Below are 26,777 nucleotides of genomic sequence, written 5' to 3'. Positions count from 1 at the left end.
GCTGCTACCTCTGTTTTGACATTTTAAGGAAAGAACATCTCTCAGCAGCCAAAAACGAGGCCAAAGGGGGCCAAATTCTCCATTTACCTCAAGGAAAATAAATAGTTCCAGGTAAAATATTGAAGATTGGCTCTCTGCACTATTATATGTCTGTAATTCAACACTTCTTCAACTGATGACTTATCAGGAGGAGGGTTGGGGTGGCTTTGCTTAAAAGTACACCCTGTGCCGAGAAGGGGGGTGAGGGGGAGGGGAGAGAGAAAGAAAGCTCGAAAGCTAGAAGGCTTAAAAACAAACTGTGCTTCTCTAGAGTCGGTACAGATTCCTGAGTCCAGATGCCAAACTGTTTCCCTGAAGGCTGATCTAGGACAACAACAATTAACATCCCCAGTCCCTTAAAGGCAACTATCCTTTCCTCTTAGTATGGGTAGAAAGTCTCAGGGCTGAATTCTGGAGACTGTGACCCTTTGCCATTTCCTGCATGCAAGCCCTTCCCCGTAGCTCACTATTCTAGCTACTTCCCAGCCATTCTCTCCCAATACTCTGCCTAGCCAAGCTGGATAGCACCGAACCCTGACCACATGCTGGTAGACTGCCTGTGCTCCACCACCTCTTGATTGCTGATTTCACCTTGCTCCCGGATGATATTGGTGAGTGGACCCCAGAATGTCTCCAGACACCCCTTCACAATCCACGACAAAGATGAGTTATTTTAATGGGTGGATTTCACCATCCAGACCAGGGGACGATACTGAATGGAAAAACGGTACAGCAAGATGACTGAAGGACAGGTCTCTTGCTCTCTACCAGGACTTCGAAAGGTACTTAGTAGTCAGTAAACTCTCCAAATATGTCATCAATTGGTTTATCAGGCAGGAAAGGGAACAGGTCACCTGTGGTTTTTATTCTCCTGGGAAGCCTCAAGGGGAAAGGTGGGGTTTGAAAAATTCAAACAGAGCCTAACTTTGGCACCAGACCCTTAGCAATACCTTCCTGTCAGAAAACGCTCACTAGAAAAGTCCGACTGCTTATGGCAAATTTATGAACCTAACACCCATACCAGAAGGGACCGTCCACCCTGAAATCACTGCTGCTTGACCTACAATGGGGTGAAATGTGGTTCTGGACGGAGATATTTCTTACCATGCCAGGCTTCCTTATCAGTGGCCCACGGAAGGGGCTAGCACAAAATCACAATGTACACACAGAATTCTCTGTGAAGATATTTTAAGAGTCCTCCTGGAAATGGAACCACTCCAAAAATAGAAGAATAAATGTTACAGTGTAAGATTATAATGGGGAGGGAATGCTGCAAGCTAGTAGTATGGGGTGGAAAAAAAAATCACAATTTTATTTGTTTCTTACCATTCCTGGCTTTAAGTTAATATGCAGTTAAAATTTTCACCTGCAACATGACTTCCTGTATTTCATTTCTGCTTTGTTTTTCCTGATAAGGGAAAACCACGCTCCCTCCTCCCCCACCACTACCTTGACCTACTCGGTGGCTTTCAGACTGGCTCCTCAAGAGGCCCACCTGATGTCTCCCAAAGTGGGTGGGAAGGGGGTGTCCCCTTGCCCTGGTTTCTGGGTTTCAGACACCCTTGGCACCTACCACGAGGAACCACCTGATTCTCAATAATCCCTCAATCCACATCAGCCAAAGCTCACAGACTTCATTGCTCAGGAAGAAGTCCTCAAGGATAAAGTCGATGAGCAGCATTCATCAGCTCCCAAAACACCACCCTTCTGCCTCATAAAAAAAGGGATTCCACTTAACCTCTCCTCCCTCAGAAGCTTGTTGCAAGGGGCAGGGGGTAAGGCGTTGCCTCCCCGCAGCCCTGAGCATTGCACCCCTCCAATCAGATCATCCCAAGATGCCCGGGATCGATGGGTGAAGGTCTGGTAAGGAAATGCTAGTTGACCCATGGCCCATCAGTCATGCCCACCAGAGGTAAGGGTGTCTAGGTGGGGGAGGGAGAAGCGGAGATCCAGAGCAGAGGTTGCCCTGTGCCACTTACCTTTCGCTTCTTGGCCACCTTGTCCAAGGTCTCCGTGCTTCTCTTGTCCAGCTCCTCTTTCCTCCCCACCGGGAGAGGCTTACCCTCCAGTCTCTTGTGCTGGGTCCCCTTGGTGGGGGGCTGGGGCACCCGGGACAGAAGTGCCAGATTGATCTTGACCATGAGGCTCTGGGGGAGGGGGGTGTCCCTGAGGGGTGACAGCCGCTTGGGGTCTCTGAAAGGCAACGGGAATTTGCCGTCCTTGCTGGGGTGGTCCTGGGCCCCCTCCGCCGGCCTTGTGCCGCTAGTCCTGCCGGAGCCGGTCCGGCCAGTGCCCTGGGCCCGGTCCCCGCCCTGATTCAGGGGGCTGATGGGGCAGCATTCCAGGCTGCCATTGTCCACTCTGTCCCTGACCGGCTCGGGGTCCACACCCGCTTGGGAAGGGGCGGAAGCAGGGGCGGAGGTGGGGGCGGAGGCGGGGTGAGCGCTTTTGTGCTTCTTCCTGTCGCCGGGTCCTTGCGGCTCGCCGGCCCTGGCCTCCTCCTTCCCGTGGCCAGGCCGGGTCCTCCCTTTCGTCTTGACGCGGGGCTTGTTGCGAGAGGGCGGCTCTTTGGTCCGGGGCTGCGGGCCCGGCTCACTCTCCACTTGCAGCAAAACTCCCCACGAGTCCTCCCTGGGTGGCGACTTGAGGGGCTTCTTGGGCTGCTTGGTCCCGACTGTCTGCCGCCGGGGCTCCTCAGGGCCCGGCGGCCCAGGGGACCTCTGGCCCCGGCTCTTGCCCTGGGGGTGCCCTTCGGTGGGGGGCTTCGGCCCCTTGCTGGAGGGTCCCTTGGGGGGTGGCTCTTGGGTCTCAGCGCGCTCGTGGCCCCCAGCCCCGCCTCCGCTCTTGCCCCTCCCCTCAGGAGGCCGGTGCCTGGGTCCCGCTTTCTCCGGGCTCTTGGTCGGCACTGCTGGCTGGCTCACTTTGGTCAGCCAATTGTCCAGCTGCCATTTGTTTGCTGTGGGAGGATCGGGCTGTGGAAGGGGCGAAAGGGGGACAACAGTTAGCCAGGAGCAAACAATGGTACCTGCCGACTTACGGAGATGCTGGATTGCCATCAAAGGGTCTGACGAAGCACCTACTCTGTGCCCAGCACTGTACCAGGTGCCTAAGGGACACAGCAAATCACAGAAGCGGCCCCCTGCCCCCTGCCCCCTCAGAACTGGCCTTCCAATGCAGGAGGTGAGGGACACAAGTGAGTGCTCAATAAATACCACTGACTGACTGATTGATACAAGTTGTCAAATACCTGAGAGCTGAGGTAACTGGTGGGATGGTGGGACTGGAAATGTGGAGGTTTAATCAGGGAATATTCCTACCTCCTGGAGGAGGTGGGCTGTTCCCTCTTTCCTTATTCAGGAGACAAACACTCAGAGTGGGACTGGGTGGAGACCACTGCTCATTCGAGTTTCTTCTGGAGGGCAGCAGGGACAGGAAGGCAAGGGGAAGGCTCAATCAGACTCGTAACTTGTTCATAGCTCCCACGCAAGGTGAGAAGGAGGTGAATGGTACTGGCTTAAACGAAATCTAGGGCCACCCTGATGTAGTAGTGGAGAGGGTGTGGTGGAGACAGGGAGAGACTGGGAGTTCTAATCCCTAGCCTGATGGGGCAAATCACAGAACTTCTCTAGGCCTCAGTTTCCTCATCTGTCAAACGGGGATGAGATACCTGCTCTCCCTTCTACTTAAATTGTGGGACTGTATCTGATCGGATTAGGTTGACTCTCCCCCTCTGCTTAAGCATTTATTCTCTCCTACTTAGACTGTGAGGCCCATTTGGGACACGGGCTGTGTCTAGCCCAATTATTTTGAATCTACCCCAGAGCTTAGTATAGTGCTTGGCCCATAGTAAACGCTTAAATACCATAATAATAATACTAACATTTACCTGGCTCTCCCTGTCCTCTTACCATTGACAATTTAGTCTGCTATAACAGCCTTTTCCAGACTTGATATCACTAGCCCAGGAGGATGCCATGTGCACATCCCAAACACTTTTCAAGGGTTTCAAATCTTGGTCATAAATCAAAGGAAAAGGCTCTTCCTTTCTCACTTGCTTCATTACACTGTCAGCCCTTAATGAAATGGTGTTCTATACCTAGAGAAGTACTCAGGGCAAGACACAAATCAGATCTTTCATTTTCTTCACACTTTTATAGGCTAGCATTGGCTCCAATGCTAGGAGCAGAATTTAAGGCACGGAGTGATGCCGAGATACATCCAGGGTGTCGTGGGATTTTTTTTCCCCCCAAATCAAAAGCTTTATAATAATAATAATAACAATAATAATAATAATAATCATAATGGCATTTATTAAGTGCTTACTATGCGCAAGGCACTGGTGCTAAGGAGGCAACATGACCAAGTGGAAAGAGCACGAGCCTGGGGGTCAGGAGACCCAGGATTCCAGTCCCCAGCTCAGTCACTGGCCTGCTGTGTGACTTTGGGTAAGTAATTTAGCCACCCCATGCCTCAGTTTCTTCACCTGTAAAACAGAGGTGAGATGGTCATTCTCTTTACCTCTTAGACTGTAAGCTCTAGGTGGAACAGGGACTGTATCGAGCCCTATGTTCCACACAGTGTTTGAAACCTAACCAGCACTTAATACCATAATGATTTATTATCATTACTGCCTGTGCAACTGTGCTAAACCTTGGACCAAGTGATTCCAAAAGATATAGTTCTGGCTCCCTAGAAGCTGTCAGTCTGATTAAGAAGGGGGAACAACGATTTGATTCCTCAGCTCTTCATTCAATTTTACCCCCTGCCTGGCTCTATGTGGGGGAGTGGGTCTATCAACTTAGAGGGATTTCCCCAAAACACACCACCTCTAACCTCTCAGTTTGCACTCAGGCTCTCTGAATTCTGCAATCCCTAGAAAGAGAAATTCCCTCTCTGAAAATATAAAGCCGACAGCTACCTCATCCATGCTGTAACTGATCTTAGGCAATACGGACATTCCTTATTGAATGTTCTGGTCCAATGTGTCTCCCGAGGAAAGGATTTTAGAAGAGGCAGGGGCAACTAGCATTAAAACTACACACCTTGGATGGAACAAAAGCTTTTTGATTAGGCCAGGAGTTGGCTCAGGGGACTTCATTCCAGTGCTACCGAAGGTGGGTTTATGGACCTCCTCAGGTAAAAGCAATGATAGCAAAATGAATCTGGGTGCCCTGGCCAAATTCTTATGGTACTGTGACATCATACAATATTAGAAGCACACAAAGTATTTTCAGAACCAAGCCCACAAACACGCATGTATGCGTACACACATACATGCCTGTATATTTTAGGGGCAGGGAGGAGACAAAAACTGGCTTGAAACCTGGCTAGCTTTAAAAAAAAATTTAAAAAACCCATATCTCCTGGTGAAAGTCATGGAGAAAATTATTTTTTTCTGCCAAATATTAAAAAATAAAGTGTCCTTTAAAAGGAGACCCAGAGAAGAGCAATCACTAGTATTTCCATATACTCCTTTACCCCTAACTCCCTAAATAAACAATCTTTTCAGTGAATTTGGAAGGCATGTGTAGTCTTCCTGGAAAGAAATCACACATGCAGGCTGTACACATCCTAAAAAAACCAAATGCGCATTTTTTTCTACTACATAATGTAGAGGTTGTAAAAACCAGCCAGAATTTTTAGAATGACTCTCTCAACGGATTATGAGAGTTTTTCAAAGATCTAGGCCAAATACCACTTATCCTTTTAACCGGGAGAGGAGTAACACAAAAAAAGGAAATCTAATGATTATTTTAAAACCTAGATCAGGCAACTGTTTCTGTGACTTTTGCTACTAAACAAAAGTGGCCAACCCACAGTGTGACATTTTCAATTCCACCTTCTCTCCGTCCTCATCCACCATCCTCTTTAAGGTGGTATAGCCAAGGACTGAAATGACCAAGAAGAAGGAGGAAAAGTCCAGGACTACACACCATTCTCAAACCATAACCAGTCAAGAATATTGAGCACTTACTGAGTGTAGTACACTGAACTACGTTCTTGGGAGAGTACATTAGAATTAACAGACATGATCTCTACCCTTGGGGAGTACACAACCTAGCAGGGGAAATTGACATAAACTAAACTGTAGATCAGAGGGAAATGGACAAGGGGAAAACCTCTTGGGAATTTTTTTCCAAGGTCCTAATTCCAGCTTCAGACATCTCACAAGCATGTTTTTTTTTTTTTGTTTCTCATTGTCTTCTCAGCCTTAATGTCTGTCAATTTTTGTCCGTCAGTCCATCCTAGATATTGAGCACTTACTGTGTACAGAGCACTGTGCTAAGCACTTGGAAGTGTACAATAAAACAATAAACAGACAGATTCCCTACCCATAAGCTCTGCCAACTTGGCAAGCTCTTTCCCCAAAGTCTGGATAATGGATAGGCTCCCTCAAGAACTTCACGTGGTCTGGGGCTTTTTCCAACCTCCAATTCACCATGGTTCTCCAATCTGAGGGTTACATTTAGTGGGCTGACCTCAGTCTACAGAATCCTGCACCCAAGTAAGGTGAGGGCAGGCATCATTCGCCCTACCTAGGGGAGAGGGAGCCAGGGAGAATCATGGGCCTTGAGAAGAGAAATCTCTTTGCCACTAATTCAGTGGGCAGCTTAGAGTGGTTCCACCTCAAAACTCCAACCCACAGCTTTGTTTAAAAAAAAAAAATAAAAGGCTGCCTCACTGACATCCTCAATCCAAACCTTTTGACAGCAAAAAAACCATCTACCTTCTGTGTCAAAACGCATGTCTTGTTGAAAATACGATTCCTCCCCCAACAAAAGGCCTTCCGATTCTGGGGCCCCAATTGATCACTCCGTTATATTGAGTGCTTACTACAGAGTAGTGACCTAAGCACTCAGGAGAGTAGTGAGTTAAGAGACATGATCCTTGCCCGCAAGGAGTTTAAAATCTAGTGGAAGAACCACTACTTCCTATAGTAACCACCCCAATGGGCAATCAGAGGCTCCTCCCAAAGGAAGACAAGAACGCTCCCCTCTGACGCTCCGTGGCAAGTCTCCCGATAGAGATTACGCCAAGCCAGCAGGAGGGGCCTGGCAGCCCGGGTGGGAGTGCGGGGGGGAAGAATACTCCTCCCTGGCTCTCATGCCCCCTCCTGCCCCGCCCACGGGGTTCCCCGGGGGGAGCAGCGAGAAGAAGGGCTCCATCTTAGCCCTGCGGGCCCCATACCTCCGGTCCTGGACCTTCTGGGGGCTCGTTGCCTTCACTGTCACTTGAGCTGCTCTCGCTCTCAGAGTCCGAAGAGCTGTCTGAGTCGCTGGTGCTCTCGGAGTCTGCACTGCTGGAATGTGCTGATGCCACACTGTCAGGGAGGGATTGTGGGGCGCTGCCGAGTGACACAGGGATAAAATTAGAAAACTGTCAGGGAGATTGTTTACTCCTCTTCCCCTCCTCCCTCACCATGGTCCTGCTGGCACAACAAGGATTCCCGAAACCAATGTTGTTTGGCCCTTCAGAATTCTACCCTGCCAGGGGGGCAAGAGCTCTAGGTAAGAAACATTTTTCTACTGCTTCTCCAGGATACCAACAAAACCCTCCTTTCCAGAAGATTGGGCAGCAAACTTAGTCTAATGGACAGAACACACGCTTGGGAGTCTGAATGATCTGGTTCTAATCCTGGCTCTGCCACTTGTCTGCTGTGTGATCTTGGGTAAGTCACCTATTTACTGTGTCTCAGTTACCTCATCTGTAAAATGGGGATTGTGAGCCCTAAGTGGGACCTGGGCTATGTGCTTGTATCTACCCCAGGGCTTCGTAAGCGCTTAACAAATTCCGTGGGAGTGGGGGAGAAGTATGGCGCATTACAGCAGAAAAAAAAAAAAAAAAGAGTGGTCACACTGACCTCTGCAGCTCTGTTTCAGAAAGCACAAGCCAACCTGGCAACCTGAACCCGCTGAACCTTGGTCTGCCAGGATTCAGAACTCATTACATCCTAGTTTCCTGTGGGGGGGGAGAAGCAAGGGGGAGCAGAAGGCCGACTCCTCTAGTTGGATAAACTACCCACAACCATTTTAAACCTCTGGCTGTGACTGCAGGCAGTCCACTTGGGCTGCTGGCCAGGGTAAGCGCCACCTGTTTCCCCCAGACAACACAGGGAGGGGATCAAGGAAGCAGGGAAGAGGGGCTCCTTGACTTCACAGAACACACAATCTCAAGCAAGAGATCACCAAATGGCTCCTTAGAGGCTCCAGATGCACCTAACTTGCAGTCACGGAGGAACTCCCTGATTCGTATCATGCCTTTGCAGCCTTACTTTTGAAGGTTTCCTACATACGTAGTTTGTTTTCTTTTTTAAACTAATTTTCCTTATGAACAACCATCAACCCTGACCTCTATGCTTTCGGTGATGTCAACTTTCGCAACTTAGCTTTCATAGCATGTCAGAAAGTGTTGAAATCAAAGAAAATAAATGCTGCCTTCTCCCACAGTTCCCAGAAATTGTTAGTTTTTTTTAAAAAAAATTCCAATTTGGGGAAAGAGAGGCAGCGGGAGAAGGAGAAGTAGAAGAGGCAGAGGCAGAAAAGAGACTGCACTCAGACCCATATCATTTTCTGGCCCCTAAACAATTTGTCTTTGCTGTGCAGATCTCTCATTTTAAACCCACTTTTCAAGTTCAATGTTCTCATCTGACTGTCTACAAAGCAGGTCTGCATCATCATCATCATCACCATCAGTGGTATTTATCGAGTGCTCATTGTGTACAAAGCATTGTACAAAGCTCTTGGGAGAGGACAATATAACTAAGTTGGTAGACACATCCCCTGCCCAGAACAAACTTACGGTATGCTTCCAATCAAGTCTGCATGTAAATAGTTTTCTTTTTCAAAGGTGTGAAACTTACATAAACTAAAACCTCATTCTACATATGGTCTTATGTATAACGGGCTACTTTTGGAGCAAAACCTGAGCCATTTTGCACTTCTGTCGCAGAAACACTTAAGTCTGGCTCACCCTTCTACCTAGGAAATGCCTTCTGGATTCCCAGCAAACATGTAAAGCTGAGCTGAAATTCTCACATGAGCTATGTGATAATACATGTTTTAAAAAGAAAACTAGTAGAGCCACCAATAGTATTGTAGTTGTGCTAATTATCATTAATAACTGTGCTATTTGTTAAGCGCCCCTGCCCCTTCATTGTTCTCATTCTAAGACCTCAATCTGACTGTAGTAGAAGGTCGGTCGCTCCTAGGTGCCCAACCACAAAGGCTGATGGATCCAGCCTCCTCGCAAACTTGAGTGTTTCCAAGCAGAGCTGAAGACACACACACTCGGTCCTTTCAAGACTGTTAGCTCTTTGAAGCCAGACCCCTCCAAGTCCACATCCCTCCTCCCCACAAATCCCTGCTCTCCTTTCATGCCACACTCAAAATGAAAAGTTGACATGGATATGCACTAACTATAAAGCTTTAAAAGCTCTTTACTTCCCTCTTCAGTACCTTTCACCTAATGAATCCCTTCCCGTATTTAGTTTAAAGGTGATTTTTAAAGTGGGGGCTTATTGGGGATTAAGCCACTTGTAAACTCATTGTGGGCACAGAAACTGTCTGTCAACTCTGTCATACTGTACTCTCCCAGTCAAACTTAGTACAGTGCTCTGCACATAGAAAGCACTCAATAAATGCCACTGATTAATATATGGAAATCCCATCTTGGTAAATGTGTGTCTTCCAAAGTCAGCTTTATGTGAGCTTTTACTGAATAGAAAGGAAACCACTGCACTATATACATCACTAAACTACCACACCATATCATTCATTCATTCATATTAAGAGCTTACTGTGTGCAGAACACCCCTCACAAATGAAACTTTTACATTATCAAAACTCAACTTGACTATGGGCATTTAAGATCCATTTAAGACCAGCAATCCAATCTCTAGTGTGCTGATAAACAGTTATTTATGAAGAAAATTTGTATGTTCCAGCCATCGAATACAGAGGTGGCTATTTAGGGTTTTCTTTCAATTATATCTCCAAGGCTGTATCATAACTCTGGGGGTGTAGCAACTTACTCAGTTACCTCGGATACCAAAGGTCCTATTTGTAGTCCTAAACAGTTCATTGGTCCTAAATGTTGGCAGTTTCTACAAGATGCTAATAAAAGTGGAAATTGCATTTATAGTTAATTCTTCCTCCTCATGTGTTCTTTTCCATTTACCTACCCACTTATTAAACAAAGTATTAATTATTTGAAAAATAGATAGCTGCATTTCATGTAAGAGGATATAAGTTTCCTTTCTTCATGTGCTGGACAAAACACTTTTTTTTTTTAATTGAGCTGAGGGAAAATAAGCATAGTACCTTGGAGGAGCAGGTGAGGGAGGTGGCTTCTCAGAGGCCTACATGTTTGAAAGAGACAGGGGGAAAGGGAGGGGAAAAAACAATTAGGTTAAAAAGCTGACAAGAGAAGCGAAGGAATCTAAGTAAAATAATTTTTTGGGATGGTTGACAAATTGTCTAAAACTGACTTGATCGTCATCACTGTCTTCGCTGTCACTGAGCTGAAGGTCATCTTCTAACATACTGGAAAAGGCAGAGAGAAAATGTCAGAATTTTAAAAACGGCTAATAATTGTATGCCTTTTAAAACTGTGCACTCTAATGCCCTTCCCATTTAATGTGGAGACTTAGAGCAGCAAGATGCTTAATTTTTTAAATCACCTGAATAGAGGTGTATCTGTTTGCAACTTTGGCACTGAAAAGAACATTTCATTTGACACTCAAAAAACACCGATTTGCACACAAACACAAATTATCTCGGACAAACATGAAAATGACACCGAGCCCACATCTAAACAGACAAAAGAGGTGAATGTTGGAGGAATTAGCGGTTTGGGGAGAGAAGCAATTTGGAAAACTTAGGCCCCAAACCCCCTCATACTTCAATGACGGTAGGATTTCCAGGGGCTTGAATTTACTGAGGATTTAGTTGCTCTCACTTCCCTGTTTTGTTGCTACCTGAACAGCAGATTTTCAAAGCTTATCAGGGGCATGAAACAAAACTTAGCAGCTTCGGAAGAGGAGAAAACCGGGTTCACAGCTTCCTCTTTCCTTCCTGGAAGATCCAGTCAAGAAGTAGGGCAAAGAAAACCCAGCAGATTAGGGGGAAAACCCTCCAAGAAGCAGTTTTGCCTAATGGAAAGAGCACAGGCCTAGGAGTCAGAGGACCTGGGTTCTAACCTTGATTCCACTACTTTTCTGCTATGTGACCTTGGGCAAGTCATTTCACTTCTCTGTGCCTCGGTTCCCTCATTTGCAAAACGGGGATTCAATACCTGTTCTCCCTCCTACTTAACCTGTGAGCCCCATGTGCGACCTGATGACCCCGGGCTTAGTACAGTCTTGGCACATAGTAAGTGCTTAAATACCACAATTATGATTATCATCAATATCAGTTCCATTTTTTAAATCTCAAGTTTACGAACAAACAGCAGTCAGGGATTGAGAGTTAAACGCCGACCCCTGGACATTTTCTCCTAAGCCATTATGGCCGGAAGCTTAAAGAAACAGACGTCGTCAACTCCGGCTTTCCTTTTCAAATAGAAATTCTGAGCACCATGGATTTTTCAGACTTGTCAATGAGTGCTAAAAATGTTTTAAGCCACACTTTAAACTTCTAACCTTTCCCGAGGATGCATATCAGTAATAAAACAATCATCTTTCTTTTCTCTTCACACATATTAAGCAGGTGTGACCATCTGAGCAATGCTCAGTGAACAGATAGCCTTGTAATATCAAACCTCCCTTAATGCATAAGCAAGCAAGGCTTCCTTCCAGCCCCTTTACATGCCAGTAAAGTACAGGAGATAATTATTTCTAGAGATCTTGGTCAATTGCTGTCAATAAAAAAACTGCCATAACCAACTCTTAGCTAAATGGAAAACAAATCTTCATATCTGGCTCCTTGATAATGATTGGGAACAAACAATTCTACCACCTAAAGGAAGGCATTTGTGTGGAAACTGTATTAATGGACTTGTACTCTGGAGGGTGTCTTTGCTAGTGTTCTTTCCCAGCTTTAACCAAATTTGCTGCATACCTCGTCCTCTTTTTTTCCTAGAGCCATAAAAATATCCATGACTTTCCAGAGATCAATTCCAACCAGAAGTCATGACCATTTTCTCCCTTCATTAGGGAACAGAAAATGAAAATTCCAAGTTCACCCTCGACCAAACAATGAAATTTCACTTTCGGGACCAAGCCAATCTAAAGTAGGTGCCACCAGCTGGCAATGAACCATAAGGAGTTAAAGAGAGAGTCACCCAACAGGTTTACTGCTACTAAATGATGCATTTGGCTTCTTTACCTACAAGCACAAAAGATATTTCTCTGGAATAGAAACAAGCTAGAAAGTCAAGAACTGGCAGAGAATATTAAATTCTAACCAACAATCACAAAGCCACAGTAAATGGTTCTCTTTGTTTACCAGTCACCTGGTTAGTTTTATGTAAAAAGGATTGTCCCCAAGAGCTCCCTGTCTAATCTCTGGCTCTGTAATCCGAGCAATTACCCCATGCAAATTTAAAGCAAAAAATCCAGTTAACAAGTTGTGTCTCCAGGTCCCAGATGACCCATTTTGACAGAGTAGAGATCCCAAGGACAAAAAGCTCATTCACTCATTCAATTATATTTATTGAGCGCTTACTGTGTGCAGAGCACTGTACTAAGCACTTGGGAAGTACAAGTTGGCAACATATAGAGACGATCCCTACCCAACAGCAGGCTCAGAGTCTAGGAGGGGGAGACAGACAATAAAACATATTAACAAAATAAAATAAGCAGAATAAATATGTACAGAACATTTGCTATACTGAACATGTTGGTAGAGAGGGAGAATGCTAGCCTATGGGGAAGAAATTCCTTCCCCAAGTGCCAGTGAGCAGCATGACACCCAAAATATAGTGGTCATCAGAGGCACTAAAGACTTCCCTATGCCCCATGTCACCCCGTTTTTCTGCAAGCAATGGAGAAGTTTTGTAATGTTAGGGTGCCATAAAGAGGCACTTTTAAAAAAAGGCACTTGGCAGAATTTATAGAATCTGTGGAGTTTCTCTATGGGTTACTAGAAGGAGCTTACAGTCTAGACTGTAAGCTCATCCTCTAGGCTTTAAGCTCATTGTGGGCAAGGAATGTGTCTGTTTATTTTTCTCCTGTACTCTCCCAAGCACTTAGTACTGTGCCTTGCACAAATAAGCACTCAATAAACACGACTGAAGGAATGGATGAACATAGCAAAGCAAGGACCAGTGGACCGTGAGTTCCGGAGGTTGGGAGACCAGGAGGCTGCAGGGATTCGCTCACCTTACCACTGGAAGAGCTTCCCAGAGGGTGATTCTGGTGAGGGGTGGGGGCCCCCCCCCCAATCGGCAAGATCTACAGAAACAGTTTGGGTAAACTGACTCAGAAGGAGAGCGAATTCCTGAGGAGCAGTACTTCCGGCACCGAGGCACGAACATACACACCAGGCAAGAGTGACTCACGGAGAAGTGGGCACAGCTGCTGACAACTGCTACTCCACCAGCGATCATCCCCTGCTCAGCCACCCTGCTTAACGGCTGGGACAGGGGAGGCAATAGGTGTTTTGACACGAGCCGCCACTGCTGTTACCCCAGGAGTGTGCTGTATCTTCAGGCTTCCCCGGAAATGACACCATTGGCTGGCATCTTCTATTAGTCAAGACTAAAGTATTTTGGGTAGACTGTCTGTTTGCTTTTAAGTGCATTCAGCCTAGGGCAGTGGGCAGGTTCACCTTTTTTTTCCAGATCCGGAGGAAGGAATTAACATGGGTAGGATTTAGTAACAAGTAGAATACGCACCTGGGAAAATTGAGAGGAAGCAAAAAGACAAATTCCCCACCCATGAGGAGATTACAACCATCAAGGACTAAGCCTACCACGTTACACACTTTGGGCCTAAACAAGTAAAAAGGTGTTCCGACCTAATTCACAGTGCTACTCTCTCCTTAAGGCTTCTAGACAAAATTCCAGTAACCTGGTTATCCAAAAATTTTAAAAAGGCTTAAGACTCCAGACTGTAAGCTTGCTGTGGGGAGGGAATGAGTCTACCAATGCTATTATGTTGCATTCTCCCAAGCACTGAATACAGTGCTCTGCACACAGTAAGTGCTCAATAAATACCATTGGTTGATTTAGAGATCTTGGATGAGAAATTAATTAATAAGCAAAGCAGAAATGATTTTTTTCCCCTCAGTAAGGCATGCACCTCCAAAAAAGATACTGAAAGCCGTTTCTGGCACTGATTAAACCCAACTAGTAATAGGTCAAACAAAGTATTTCTTTGAACAACCAAGGAGGTTAACTACATTTGATGATAATGGATGAATAATCTTTTAACAAATACATTAGAAATAACACTTAAAATCCCTTTATCTTAGGGCACTCTCAAGACTGCCATTCTAGAAAAGTTGAAAGAACAATGTGCATGTTCCGGCAGGCAGGAACCTGTGAGTCAGAATCAAAAAAGAAGCTTAACTTGACTTGGTCTGTTGCTACTAGGTGCTAGACAATATATATATATGTCTTCCTATTTCTTCCTCTTGTTAGCACTGAACCTTAGGAGATGGTGATGAGCAAATAACTCTCATTCCCCATTTCAGAAACAGATGCTAACTTCTTCAGAGACTTCAACCCTTCACTGATATTTCTATATTAAGGTGGCCCTTTTGAGAATTGGAGATGAAAGAAGAGAACAGTCAAGAGGGATTCCTAGAATTTGAGACTCCCTGTGAGGGGCAAGGACTAAGTCTAAGTCCCTCCTCTGTATTCTCTCCTGGCGCTTAGTACAGAGCTTTGCACACAGTAAATGCTCAATAAATTCTATTATAAATACTACTGCTATTAGGGAATCAATCAATGAGTGGTATTTATTGAATGCTTTCTGTGGGCATAGTATTGCACTTGTTCTTGGAAGAGTACAAGAGAACAGAGTTGGCAGACACATTCCTTGCCCACAAAGAGCTTACAGTCTAGAGGGGAAGACAGACATTCACATAAATAAATAAATTACAGAGATATACATAAGTTCTGTGGGACTGAGGGTGGGAACTACAAGGAACACTTCAAACCAATTTTTCCCAACACAACTACAATCCGGTATTCTTTAGATGGGCAGAGAAAACCTACCCACAGATGATTCATGTTTATCCTACCAAAAACCAAATATAACTTTTTATAAAAACCTGACACTTCACCACAAAGGAAGAGGTGGTTTAGTTGAGGGGATCTACAGTTCTGTAGTGGGAAAACAATCGAATTCTGACACTCCCCTCACTGACTGGCTTGATGCAAATCTGCTCTTGTCTGGGAAGGAGAGGAGAGAGTGAGTGGGACCCAAACCTTAAAACAAACCTGGGATTCCAAATCTCCTCAAAATGATTTGTCCTCATTGAGCTGAAGTTTTAAGGCATTTATGTGGGAAGGATCTGGTGAATGTATCTGCAAGGACCAAGGTTTGGATGTGCCTGAAGTTGCTGGGATGGATATGATGATCTCACAATTTTCTTTCATTTATTTCAGTTTAAAATGAATCCAGGGTTTTGAGGCAACACTCCAATTTGGGTGAAAAGAGCCACCATTTTGTGGCTTCCTCAGCAGCCACAAATGAAAAGCAACACAGTCTAGCAGATAAGAGCACGGGTCTGGGATTATTCTGACGGTATTAACACCTTTCTACCTGTTTTGTTTCGTTGTCTGTCTCCCCCTTCTAGACTGTGAGCTCGTTGTTGGGTAGGGACTGTCTCTATGTGTTGCCGATTTGTACTTCCCAAGCGCTTAGTACAGTGCTCTGCACACAGTAAGCGCTCAATAAATACGACAATGAATGAATGAATGGGATTCAGAAGGATCTGGGCTCTACTTCCAGTTCTGTGACCTTGGGCAAGTCAGTTCACTTCTCTGGGCCTCAGTTACCTCATCTGTAAAATGGGGATTAAGTCTATAAGCCCCATGTAAGACCTGGATTGTGTTCAACCTGATTACCTTTTATCCTCCCTAGCACTTACTACAGTGCCTGGCGTTTAACAAATATCATTTTTTTTTAAAAAGCCCCAATATTCCATGCCTGTTAGGGCTTGCTTGGCTCCTTAAGAACTTCAGGTATCCTCAACGCCCACTTCCATTAAAGTTCCAGCTTGCCACCTGCCCAAGTCTTGTGACCACAGATAAGCTGGGGCATGCCGCTGCCAACACAATTTTTTTTAATGGTATTTGTTAAGCACTTACTATGTGCCAGGCACTGTACTAAAAGCTGGAGCACGTACAAGCTGATCGAGTTGGACACAGTCCATGTCCCAAGTGGGGCTCACAGTCTTAATCCCCATGTTAAAGGTGAGGTAGCTAAGGTTCAGAAGGGCCCTCCCCAAGGTCGCAAAGCAGACAAGCGGCAGGACCGGGAGAAGAACCCAGGTCCTTCTGATCCCCAACCCTGTGCTCTATCCACTAGGTCACACTGCTTCTGTGAGTGGTAGCTCCATGGTGGGAAGAAGGGAAGGAAGTAAGGGAGGATTTAACTTTCAGAGTACAACCTTGTTTCCTCCCTCAGAAAGAGAGGCTTTATTGAAGTGAAAGATAGAGTGGACATAGATCCAATTTTATGCTGAACAGTCTGAGGTTGATCTGTCCACTGCCCATTCCTCGATATAGCCGGGAAGCCTTTAAATCCAGGATTATGATTTAAAGCACCCAGACTCAGTGTATCTCAGCTCCTGCCACCAGGTCCCACGCCTCATAGTCACAGGGACCAAGGAGGGAAACGCGAAGGCGTTGGAGCAAATGGAGATGGGAGGAAAGTCAACAATCCTCCTACACAAGCATCCTAGTTTAAGACCGACTTCCACAAAATGCCCCATAAGGATAATAATAATAATAATGGCATTTGTTAAGCGCTTACTATGTGCGATGCACTATTCTAAGCACTAGGGGGATACAAGGTGATTAGGTTGCCCCACGTAGGGCTCAGTCTTAATCCCCATTTTACAGATGAGGTAACTGAGGCACAGAGAATTTAAGTGACTTGCCCAAAGTCACACAGCAGACAAGTGGCAGAGTCAGGATTAGATTCGGCCCCATGACACCATCACACAAAAGTGTGTGTCCAACATCAGTATGTCTAACATTACCTGTGTCCACAACTCTGCAAGTGTTGTCAGGGGCAACCCTATCAATCATACTTACTGGGCACTTACTGTGAGCAGAGTATTGTACTAAGCACTTGGGAGAGTAAAATATAATAGAGTTGGTAGATGCGTTCCCTGCCCACAACAAGCTTACAGTGAATTAATCAATCGGTGGTATTTTGTGAGTGCTTACTTTGCGAAGAGCACTGTAGTAAGCAGAATACGAACTAAGGGAGTTGGGAGACTTGGACCCTGCCCATAAGGAGCTTACAGTCTAGAGGGAATTCTAGGGGTTCTAGAAGGAACCCTAATGAAGGGGGAGTTACCTAATGTTCACTTACATTCACCAGATAGGGTCCTCTTCCAGTTTTGGGTGGTTCTGGAACTAGCTAGAGCTACATAAGCAACTATTTTCATCCCTAGATCTCAAGTATGCAACATGATCATTCTCTGATCAGAGGTTGCAAATTGAACTGGAAAAAAAAAAAGGCATCAAGTCCCAGGCCTATATGAATTCAGAAAAAATAGCTGATAGAATAAAAATTTCACATAGGCTCATTATTTCTTCATCTACAAGACAAAACAATAGGCAAGAACATTTCAATGTATACTTTTCACATCTACTAACAGTACCTGACATCCATTAAAAATATCTAGGTTCTTAGCAATTATCTTTCAAGACTATAACCAAAATTAAAATTCCCATGTGAAACTCTTTCCAAAGAAGTTTTAGAAAACTATTAAAAAGTTTGAGAAATTAAGTCCTCACTAATGATAACATCTCTTCAATGAGCAGTAAAGTTAAACATGGGGCTACAATTCAAGTCCTGGAAAGTTACTGATGCTTGGCTTTTGGAAAAGGTCCCAAAACTAATATTTTGAGCAGAAAAATCAATCTACTGAATGCTCTCCTTTGGTAGGAACCAAACAAAAAGAACAAAAAAAGAGAAAAGGGCAAACAGCATCTTCATTTTTATGACTAAAAGGTTACAGGTGCTACCTCCACAATCGTGTTTATTCATGAAAACCATCTGGAAAAATCTATGTACATCCTGTTAAGCTGAACACTTACTTTGGACTCCCAGATGCACAGGGACTTCAACCTCTAATTAAGCCACATAAATGCTGTTTTGTTGTCAGTTAGATACACTGTGTAAGTGGCGCCTTGCTAGGTGGGTGCATTCTCCGATGCATTGTGAAAAACAAAGCAGCAAGACGTAACGGACCCAAAAGCACAGGCAATTTGGGTAATGCTGTAAATCATGTATAGGCACTCACTAAGTTGGCACTGACTCCAAGGAGCTAGACTAAAAGGGACAACGCTTCCAAAAACGGTATGTCATAACTGAATCCATGAGATAATTAGTGTCAATGACTCATCCTGGAGCTAGACTTCAAGTAATTCTAGGAATATAACTACCAACTCTGATTAGTGTACTCTCCCAAACGCTTGAGTACAACGCTCTATGTAATGATAAACGCTCAATAAATACCACTGATTGATTGACTTACTTGAAATGATGCCCGTAAAATGAATGGTTCAGGAAATGATCCATTTTCTTTGATTTTTAAATATGCATTCCTACCTCCACAACCAGAAATAGAAGCATATTGTTCCAACCAGAGGCCCATCCTCAGATTCATCCTAGAAAACATGGAAATCTACTCTTTTCTTCCCCTTTCTACAGCCTGACCCAACTCTTGACTAAGCTACCTACTTAGGGATTATCTTTGGAGACCTCTACCTCATCTTATCTTTCCAAAGTCAAGAAGCAGTGCTACATTCTATCTCTACTTCACCAGTTTTTTTTCCTCTCTTTCTCCCCATCCATATCCTGCACCACATTAAAATGTCTCCTCTTCATGCTATTTTTCCCCCAAAATAACCTTTAGCAGCAAACTCTTAAAAGAAAGGCATTCAAGCCCTAGGTATGCTTGAACCAGCTGGCCCTCAGGACACTCTTAATTATTACTTTGGGGCAATGCTCAGGACTTGTTGATATGGTCAGCGGGTCAGGTTAACCTGGAAGGGCTAAGAATTTCATGGTACACATGGGTGGTTTAAACATCAACTGCTTTTTTGACATGTTAATTGGTACTGCTTTCAGTCACTTTGTTACACTGTTAACTTTCTATAGACACCGCCCTCCGAAAAAAAACCTTTTTTAATTAAATAAAAGAAGAAAGCTAAAAATCAAGGCCAGTGCCCAGGAAAAAATTCAACTAGTTTTGTTAGCTCCATGGAACCCAGGGCCCAGAACCTGAAGAATAAGAATGAGTCCCTTTTGGGAGGTCCGTGGGGAAGGGATAGATCGATTATCCTCTCAGAGGGTGAAGTCCTACCGGGAGTGGGGAGTTCAAAACTGAATAAAGGGCAGAGCTGCTATTGTGGCAAAAACGGGAACACAGCCTTCAAAATCTTGAGCGGCGATCCTTTTTATGTTTTTTTTTTAATGGTATTTGTTAAGCGCTTATTATATGCCAAGAGGCCTTCCCACTTTTCCTCATCTCCCACTCCCACTGACTTGCTCATTTTGCTCTTCCCCACTCCCAGTCCCAAACCACATATATTTACAGTTATAGTTTTGTTTATTTGTATTGGTGGCTGCCTCCCCACCTCTAGACTGTGAGCTCATTGTGGGCAGAGAATGTCACTGTTTATTGTTGTATTGCAATTTCCCAAGCACTTAGTACAGTGCTCTGCACACAGTAAGTGCTTAATAAATATGATTGACTGAGTGAATGAATGAATGCCAGGCACTTTCATAAGTGCTGGAGTAGATACAAGGTAATCAGGTTGGACATTGTCCATGTCCCACAAAGGGCTCAAACTCTTAATCCCCATTTTACAGATGAGAGAACTGAAGCAGAGAAGTGAAGTGACTTGCCCAAGGTCACAAAGCAGACAAGTGGCAGAGCCAGGACTAGAACCGACCAGGCTCCTTCCACCAGACCATGCTGCTTCTCCATTTGAGAGAGAGAGAGAGAGAGAGAGAGAGAGAGAGAGAGAGAGAGAGAGAGAGAGAGAGAGAGAGGGGTGTGTGTGTGTGTGTGTGTGTGTATATACACACCTGTGTGAAGCCCTGTTCTAAGCACTAGGGTAGAAACAAGTCAATCACGTTGGACACAGGGTCTACCTGACTGTTTAATTAGGAGGGAGAACAGGCAATGAATCCCCACTTTACAGATGAAGAAACTGAAGCACAGAAAAATTAAATGACCAGTCCTGGTTTAACAGCAGGAAATGGTAGAGCTAAAATTAGAGCCCAGATCCTCTCACTCCCAGGCCCATTTTTCTTTTATTAGGCCACAATTTTTCAAATGATTTTGGCCTTTGAAATATAGCTTAAAACTATCCCCAAATGAAACCTTAACTGCTTTTGTTAACCCATATACAGGCTATCAGGGGATCAGTCAAGATGTTTGAGAAAAGGAAAATGTGAATTGCTCCCTCCTCCCCATTAAACCAAGGCAAGGAGTCTCACTCCAAGACTACAGCTTAAAATGAAAAGATTCCTCTCTCAGATATGGTGAGTTGTGGGAGTGGAAGAGCTACACTGAGGACCCAATAACTAGGAATGTGTGCCAACATGTTCCTCCTCAACCTACCCATAAATTGACAACAGGGGAAGGGGGTGGCTGAAGTATGATTGACGAAAGCAAGATATATTAATGGAAAATGGAGACTGAAAACAAAATGGAGTGAGGTTGGTTAAGAGTTAGTTTCCACAGTGGTCATCCTCATCCTGGATACTCCTATTCCCACTTTCTCCAGATGGTGATGACGACACCAGACCCATACTCTGGACTGTAACACTACCAGAGGGATGTGCGCATCAGACTTATCTTCCCTCCCAAACCCTGCCCTCTCCCAGACTTTCCCATCACTGTAGACGGCACTACCATCCTTCCCGTCTCAAAAGCCTGCAACCTTGGTGTCATCCTTGACTCTGCTCTCTCGTTCACCCCTCACATCCAATCCGTCACCAAATCCTGCCGGTCTCATCTCCGCAACAACACCAAGATCCACCCTTCATCTCCATCCAAACCGCTACCTTGCTGGCCCTCCGCACATCTGCCAAGCTAGCTCTCTTCCTCCCTTCAAAGCCCTACTGAGGAGCTCACCTCCTCCAGGAGGCCTTCCCAGACTGAGCACCCCTTTTCCTCTCCCCCTCCCCATTCCCCCCGCCCTACCTCCTTCCCATCACTGCAGCACCTGTATATATGATTGTACAGATTTACTACTCTATTTTACTTGTACATATTTACTATTTATATTGTCAATGATGTGCTTCTAGCTTTACTTCCATTTATTCTGATGATTTGACACCTGACCACATGTTTTGTTTTGTTGTCTGTCTCCCCCTTCTAGACTGTGAGCCCATTGTTGTGTAGGGACCATCTCTATATGTTGCCAACTTGTACTTTCCAAGCGCTTAGTTCAGTGGTCTGCACACAGTAAGCACTCAATAAATACGACTGAATGAATGAATGAAAGTGTGGTTCCCCCTGTCCCCCAAGGTATGCTGGGTAAAAACAGGTGGTCATTCTACTATGTTTTGGATTTCTCTCTAGTGGTCAGTTCCTACTGACTGACAATATGAATGGCAAAGTTGGTTTTAAAAAGGTATTTGTTTTCTGGGGGTGGGGTATGTTGGAGAAGAAGGGCCTGGGTACCAGCTTCTACTTTTAGAAAGCACATAAAAAGGACCCACAGAAGCAAAATTGTGACCCTGTTCCAATTACCATAAGCAAAGATAGTCAGTTCGTAAATGCTTCTAGATTTAGGTAAAAAAAGTTTCAAGCTGGTTTCATGTTTCTCACTAATATGAGATTCTATCCATCAAGTTCATTGTAAAAATGGACAATATCACATTTCGTGCTCCTCAAAAACCTACAAGCAGTGACTTTAAACTGGCAGCCACAGAATATTTGCTTTATGAATTTGATCACTTACGATGATCCCTGCTGAGATTTGGAGTAGGTTTTTGAAGCTGCATCATACAGTTCTGTGAAAAAGAGAGAGAAAAATACATGTTTAAGCTTTGGGTGCAGCATTCTATGGTCATTGATAAAATAACTAGCGTGTTGCCTTCTGCTGCTTCTAGCTTCCACCATATTAAAACAGATATGGGAAACATTCTGCAAATCCTTCCAGGACTCTTGATCAATAGTATTTACTGAACATTTATTTTGTGCAGAGCACTGTTCTAAGGGCTTGGGAAAACACCAAAACAATAGTTACTGGACAGAACTCTTGCCTACAGGGGGAGACAGACATTCAAATCGATTACAGATAGGGGAAATAGTAGAAGATAAGGACATTTACATAAATACTGGAGAAACAGCCTGGCCAAGTGGACTAGAGGACCTAGGTTCTAATCCCAACTTGTGCCTGCTGTGTGGCCTTCAGTTACCTCATCTGTAAAATGGGAATTAAGACTGAGAGCCCCATTTGGGACATGGACTGTGTCCCACCTATATTGTACCTACCCCAGCAATTAGTACAGTGCTTGGCATATAGTAAGTACTTAAACACCATGATTACAATTATTAATCACTATTGCTGTGTCACATAAAATATCTTCCCCCGTGCAGTAAAAGCCAACACTTCCTGTCTTCCCATGGAAGACAGAAATTTACCAAGACAGGCTTTCTGTGCCCCAGGTATCTGGGGGTTCTTCTGCTGTGTGAAGGCGGGGTTTGGCTCACCAAATTCACACTACATTCGGTGAGAGGTTTACTTGGAGAAGTGGCACTTAAGAAAGATGAGGGCATAAGGAACCAGCAACCATTTCTGCAAGGATCTGTGAGGAAGTGGGGAAGGGGGCAGGCTCCAGCCAGACCTGACCTACAGTTTCAAGTGATAAAAGGACAATGAAACCTGGAAAAAAGGAGGGGGGGGAAAAAGAATTTACATTTTAAGAGGAACAGGTAAATGCCAAGGGCAAGCTGAATGCTAACAGATGAGTGTGTGAGTGTGGGCATGTGGAAGGGGGGGAGGAGACAGGTTTTAACTTTCCCACCAGGTTGGCCTCACCCTCCTGACTGGCCTTGGGCTAATTCTTCCAGTTCCTGGAAGCCTGAAAATGGGGGTGAGAGTGGCAGACAGATGGGGCTCCAGCTTTAGGCAGGCAGCTCAGACCATCCCAATAGCACTCCCTCCCATCCCACCCCCTCTTTCCTCACCAACTGTCCCCAGAGGGCATGCACTGGGGGACTGGAGAGGAGAAAGGGAAGGAGGAAGGGAAGAAGATGGAGGTGGATGAGGGCCCTGGTCCAGAAAAAAAAGGGCGGGAGAGTAAAAGATGGGTCACAGGGAAGGCATCTGCTGAATATTCCCAAACCCCTCCTGAGCACACACATTTTAAGCACTGGACCTAAAATACCTGTTTATAAATGTATTTTAATTGAGGAGGAATCTGAGATCTCAGGATCCAAATCCCCTACCTCCCTCATGTTAAGTAATTTTCCAAAGACCTGGTGTTGTTTCAAAGACACAAAATCAGGGCTGCAAACATATCTACCAACTCTGTTATACTGTTATATGGTTCCCTCCCAAGGACTTAGTACAGTGCTCTGCAAACAGTAAGCACTCAACAAATATGACTGATTGGTTTTACTGCAGGCCTAGAATGAAACTCCACATCCTAAAGAATGTCACAACTTCCCACCATCCAAATCCACCACACAACTCCTGAACTGCAGTGCTTTCTGGTTGCAGGTATCAGAATACACAGTAAATACTCCACCACCAGTCCAGGAAAGGAAAATCGCTTTTGGATAAATTCCTTTTCACCAAGAAGGTCTCAAGAGACTGAAGTCCCCATCCCCTGCCCTGGAGGATAGAAGCCCATCTGAGATGTCCTTCAGAGCTTCCTCTTAGAGAGGTCAGAAGAAGGAGGAGCAAGTGAAGCCACTGACCAGTCTGAGCTGTTCCTGGCTCAACTTTGCAGCAAGCTGTCAGCCATGGCCACCCAGCTGGTCCCAACTGCCTAAGGCTTGACGTGTCTTCCAGGCGGGATGCTTGGAGATAAAGTGATTGTGGCAAGGAAACTTTGGCAGGGGTCGCTGCTCCTGTGGGGCCAATTTTCGACCCAAACCCAGGCTTCTAGTTCTGTGACCTTTAGCGAGTCCTTCTGTGTCTCAGTTACCTCACCTCTAACATGGAGATTAAAGACTATGAGTCCTATGTGGGAGACAGACTGTAACCAACCTAATTAGCTTTCTCTACCACAGCGCTTAGTACAGCCCCTGGCACACAGTAAGTTTCTAACAATATCACACGCAAAAAAAAGTTGGGCTGGTGGGGAGCAAAGGCCATGCTGGTGGTTCTCCACCCCCCTCCTCTGTCCCTGTCTCAGCCAGAAACATTCTCCACCCTGTTTTGGGCAGATCATATTAGTACATGCAGGCTTACCACCCTTCTGGTGCCTTATGGTCTCAGGTAAAAATTCTGAGAAACTAATTAGGAGTATCTCACCTAATTTCCATTTCCTCTGTCACCCAGTGATGACCTCTCCCAGACATCACCCCTCTGCCATGGGGCAGACCTTTCGGCAAAAGATGGCTTTCTCTCCTTAACAGAAGCAAAGGGGCAGCCAATGAGACATGGCTTATAGCATGGGAACTTGTGGAAGATTAGGCCAGAAGGTCAGAGACAGAAGTGCTGGCTCTGGAGGTTTGGGAATCTTCTAGAAAAGAAGGAAGGGAGATCTGCTTTCACTGCATTCTAATCAAAACTTCCTAATAAAGAACCAGCCTGACACTTCGGGTCACCCCCTTGCTTTCTCACTTTCCAGGAAGTTTAAGTGGACGAGTTATCCAAAAGGTGTGCTGTCTGCCTGACAGACTGTGCCTGCCTGGCAGAACTCATACACCTTGAGTTGGGAAAATTCAGCAGCTGAAACATATAAATACAGGTCTAAACCACGGCTGTGAGCCAATTTTATCATGTGGGCTACTAACAGGATTTCCGCAACTCTCTAGTGCTGGGCAATGGTTCTGAAAGTCGGGCCACTTCAATGGTTTAGTTGCATTTTGCAGTTAACATCCTCTGTGCATTTTCCTACCCCTCTCCCACTCTGCTAACCCAAGACCTTTGGGCTTAAACCACAAAATTTGGTGTAAGTACTTCTGCTGTGGGGCTTTTCTTTTTTCTAAGAAACTGTTTCTACTATGCCAGAAACAGCTGTGCTCACCACTCTGTTTGAACCATCAATTAAAGATGTTAACTTACTCTGGTTCTGAATTACAATGTGCTGCGATTCCTGGAAAGAAGAAAGAAACAGAAGTCTGAGTAAATCACTTTATAGGGCTTTGGTAAATTATATGAGGACAGTTCTACAATAAGTATCTTTGGGCTTGTTTTTTAACTGTTTAGAAACAAAACTACTGCAGTCCCGGTTTTTTTTTGGTTGGGGGAGAATGCAAGAGTTATTTAAGGCCCATGTTTTTACCTCCAAAGTTTATTTTTCTCCAGGTTATTTGCCAACTCAAGGTCACACTGAAGGAAGAGCCATAAGGTGAAAAAACATTTCACTTTTAAAATCACTTTTAAGAACCACTTATTGAAAAAGACTAGGCAGACAAAAACCTGATTATCCAAAAGCATAATCTATCTTGAATAGCCCAATGGCAAGGTAGTAATACCAATAATGATGATGATAATAATAACAATGATAACAATAGTCCTAACAATAACTATAATCCCACCACTTAGACTTCCATGCTGTCTTTCTTCCAAAGAGTCCTCCAGCTTTTCCCACCTATTACCTCATAACAACCCTGGGATGTGGTCAAAGGCAGAAGAACTAACCTGTTTAAAGGCAAAAAGAATTCGGGGGTTGCCCCCAAACCCATACACGTCAGGGTCAGTGTGGGACCCAGACCCTGCTGTCCTTACTCCCAGGCCAAGGCCGGGGCTGGGAGAAGCAGCATGGACTAGTAGATAAAGCATGGGCCTGAGAATCAAAAGGACTCAGGTTCTAATCCCAGCTCCACCACTTGTCTGCTATGTGACCTTGGGTGGGTGAGTCACTTCACTTCTTTGGGCCTCAGTTACATCATCAGAGACTGTGTCCAACCTGATTATCTTGGACCTACCCTTGTGCTTAGAACAGTGTCTGGCCTGGAGTAATACCTTAAAAGGGGGGTAGGGGCAGAGCTTGGTCCACTAGATCTCAGTTACCTAATAGTACAGTGAAAAGAAGGTCTTGCTGGAATCTCAAAGAGTAAAGTATTCTAAACGATTTCTAAACCGCTTATTGAAAACTCACCCATTTTTCCCTGATGATAGAGGACATGCTCTTATTGAAAGTTGGGATACACGGATGGAAACAAAAAACAGGCAAAAAAAAAGATTACCTTTGTTGGAAAAGGAAATTTGGATGGCTCAGCTGTGCCTGGTGTGTGGATGGCTGTCAGGGGAGGAGGCCATGAATGGGTCATTTCCTGGAAAGAGATTAAATTATCATTGATCGTTTGATCTATGAAGAAAACATTCACTGGCACTTTATTAACTTTCAAACAATGTGCAAGATAACAGTTCTATTAATAAAGAAGGAACTAAGTTAGTCCCAAATTTTC

General features: G+C 44.8%; 1 protein-coding gene across 2 annotated transcripts in view; it reads right to left on the bottom strand.

The window, feature by feature from the left end:
• The window catches only part of AFF1 (AF4/FMR2 family member 1), a 181,968-nt gene that overhangs the window by 16,654 nt on the left and 138,537 nt on the right, over positions 1–26,777 (bottom strand). For both annotated transcript variants that reach the window (XM_038769104.1, XM_038769105.1), the window contains 7 exons: positions 26,556–26,642; positions 25,429–25,459; positions 22,147–22,198; positions 10,526–10,580; positions 10,359–10,396; positions 7,228–7,384; positions 2,019–3,011 (listed from right to left, as the gene is read on the bottom strand). In XM_038769104.1, the coding sequence (XP_038625032.1) occupies positions 2,019–3,011; positions 7,228–7,384; positions 10,359–10,396; positions 10,526–10,580; positions 22,147–22,198; positions 25,429–25,459; positions 26,556–26,642 (1,413 nt within the window). The remainder of the gene's footprint in view (positions 1–2,018; positions 3,012–7,227; positions 7,385–10,358; positions 10,397–10,525; positions 10,581–22,146; positions 22,199–25,428; positions 25,460–26,555; positions 26,643–26,777) is intronic.

This window comes from Tachyglossus aculeatus, chromosome X5 (genome assembly GCF_015852505.1).
Source record: "Tachyglossus aculeatus isolate mTacAcu1 chromosome X5, mTacAcu1.pri, whole genome shotgun sequence".
Classification (NCBI taxonomy): Eukaryota; Metazoa; Chordata; class Mammalia; order Monotremata; family Tachyglossidae; genus Tachyglossus; species Tachyglossus aculeatus.
Note: the sequence above shows the minus strand (reverse complement) of the source record. Positions and strands in the feature narration are given on the sequence as shown.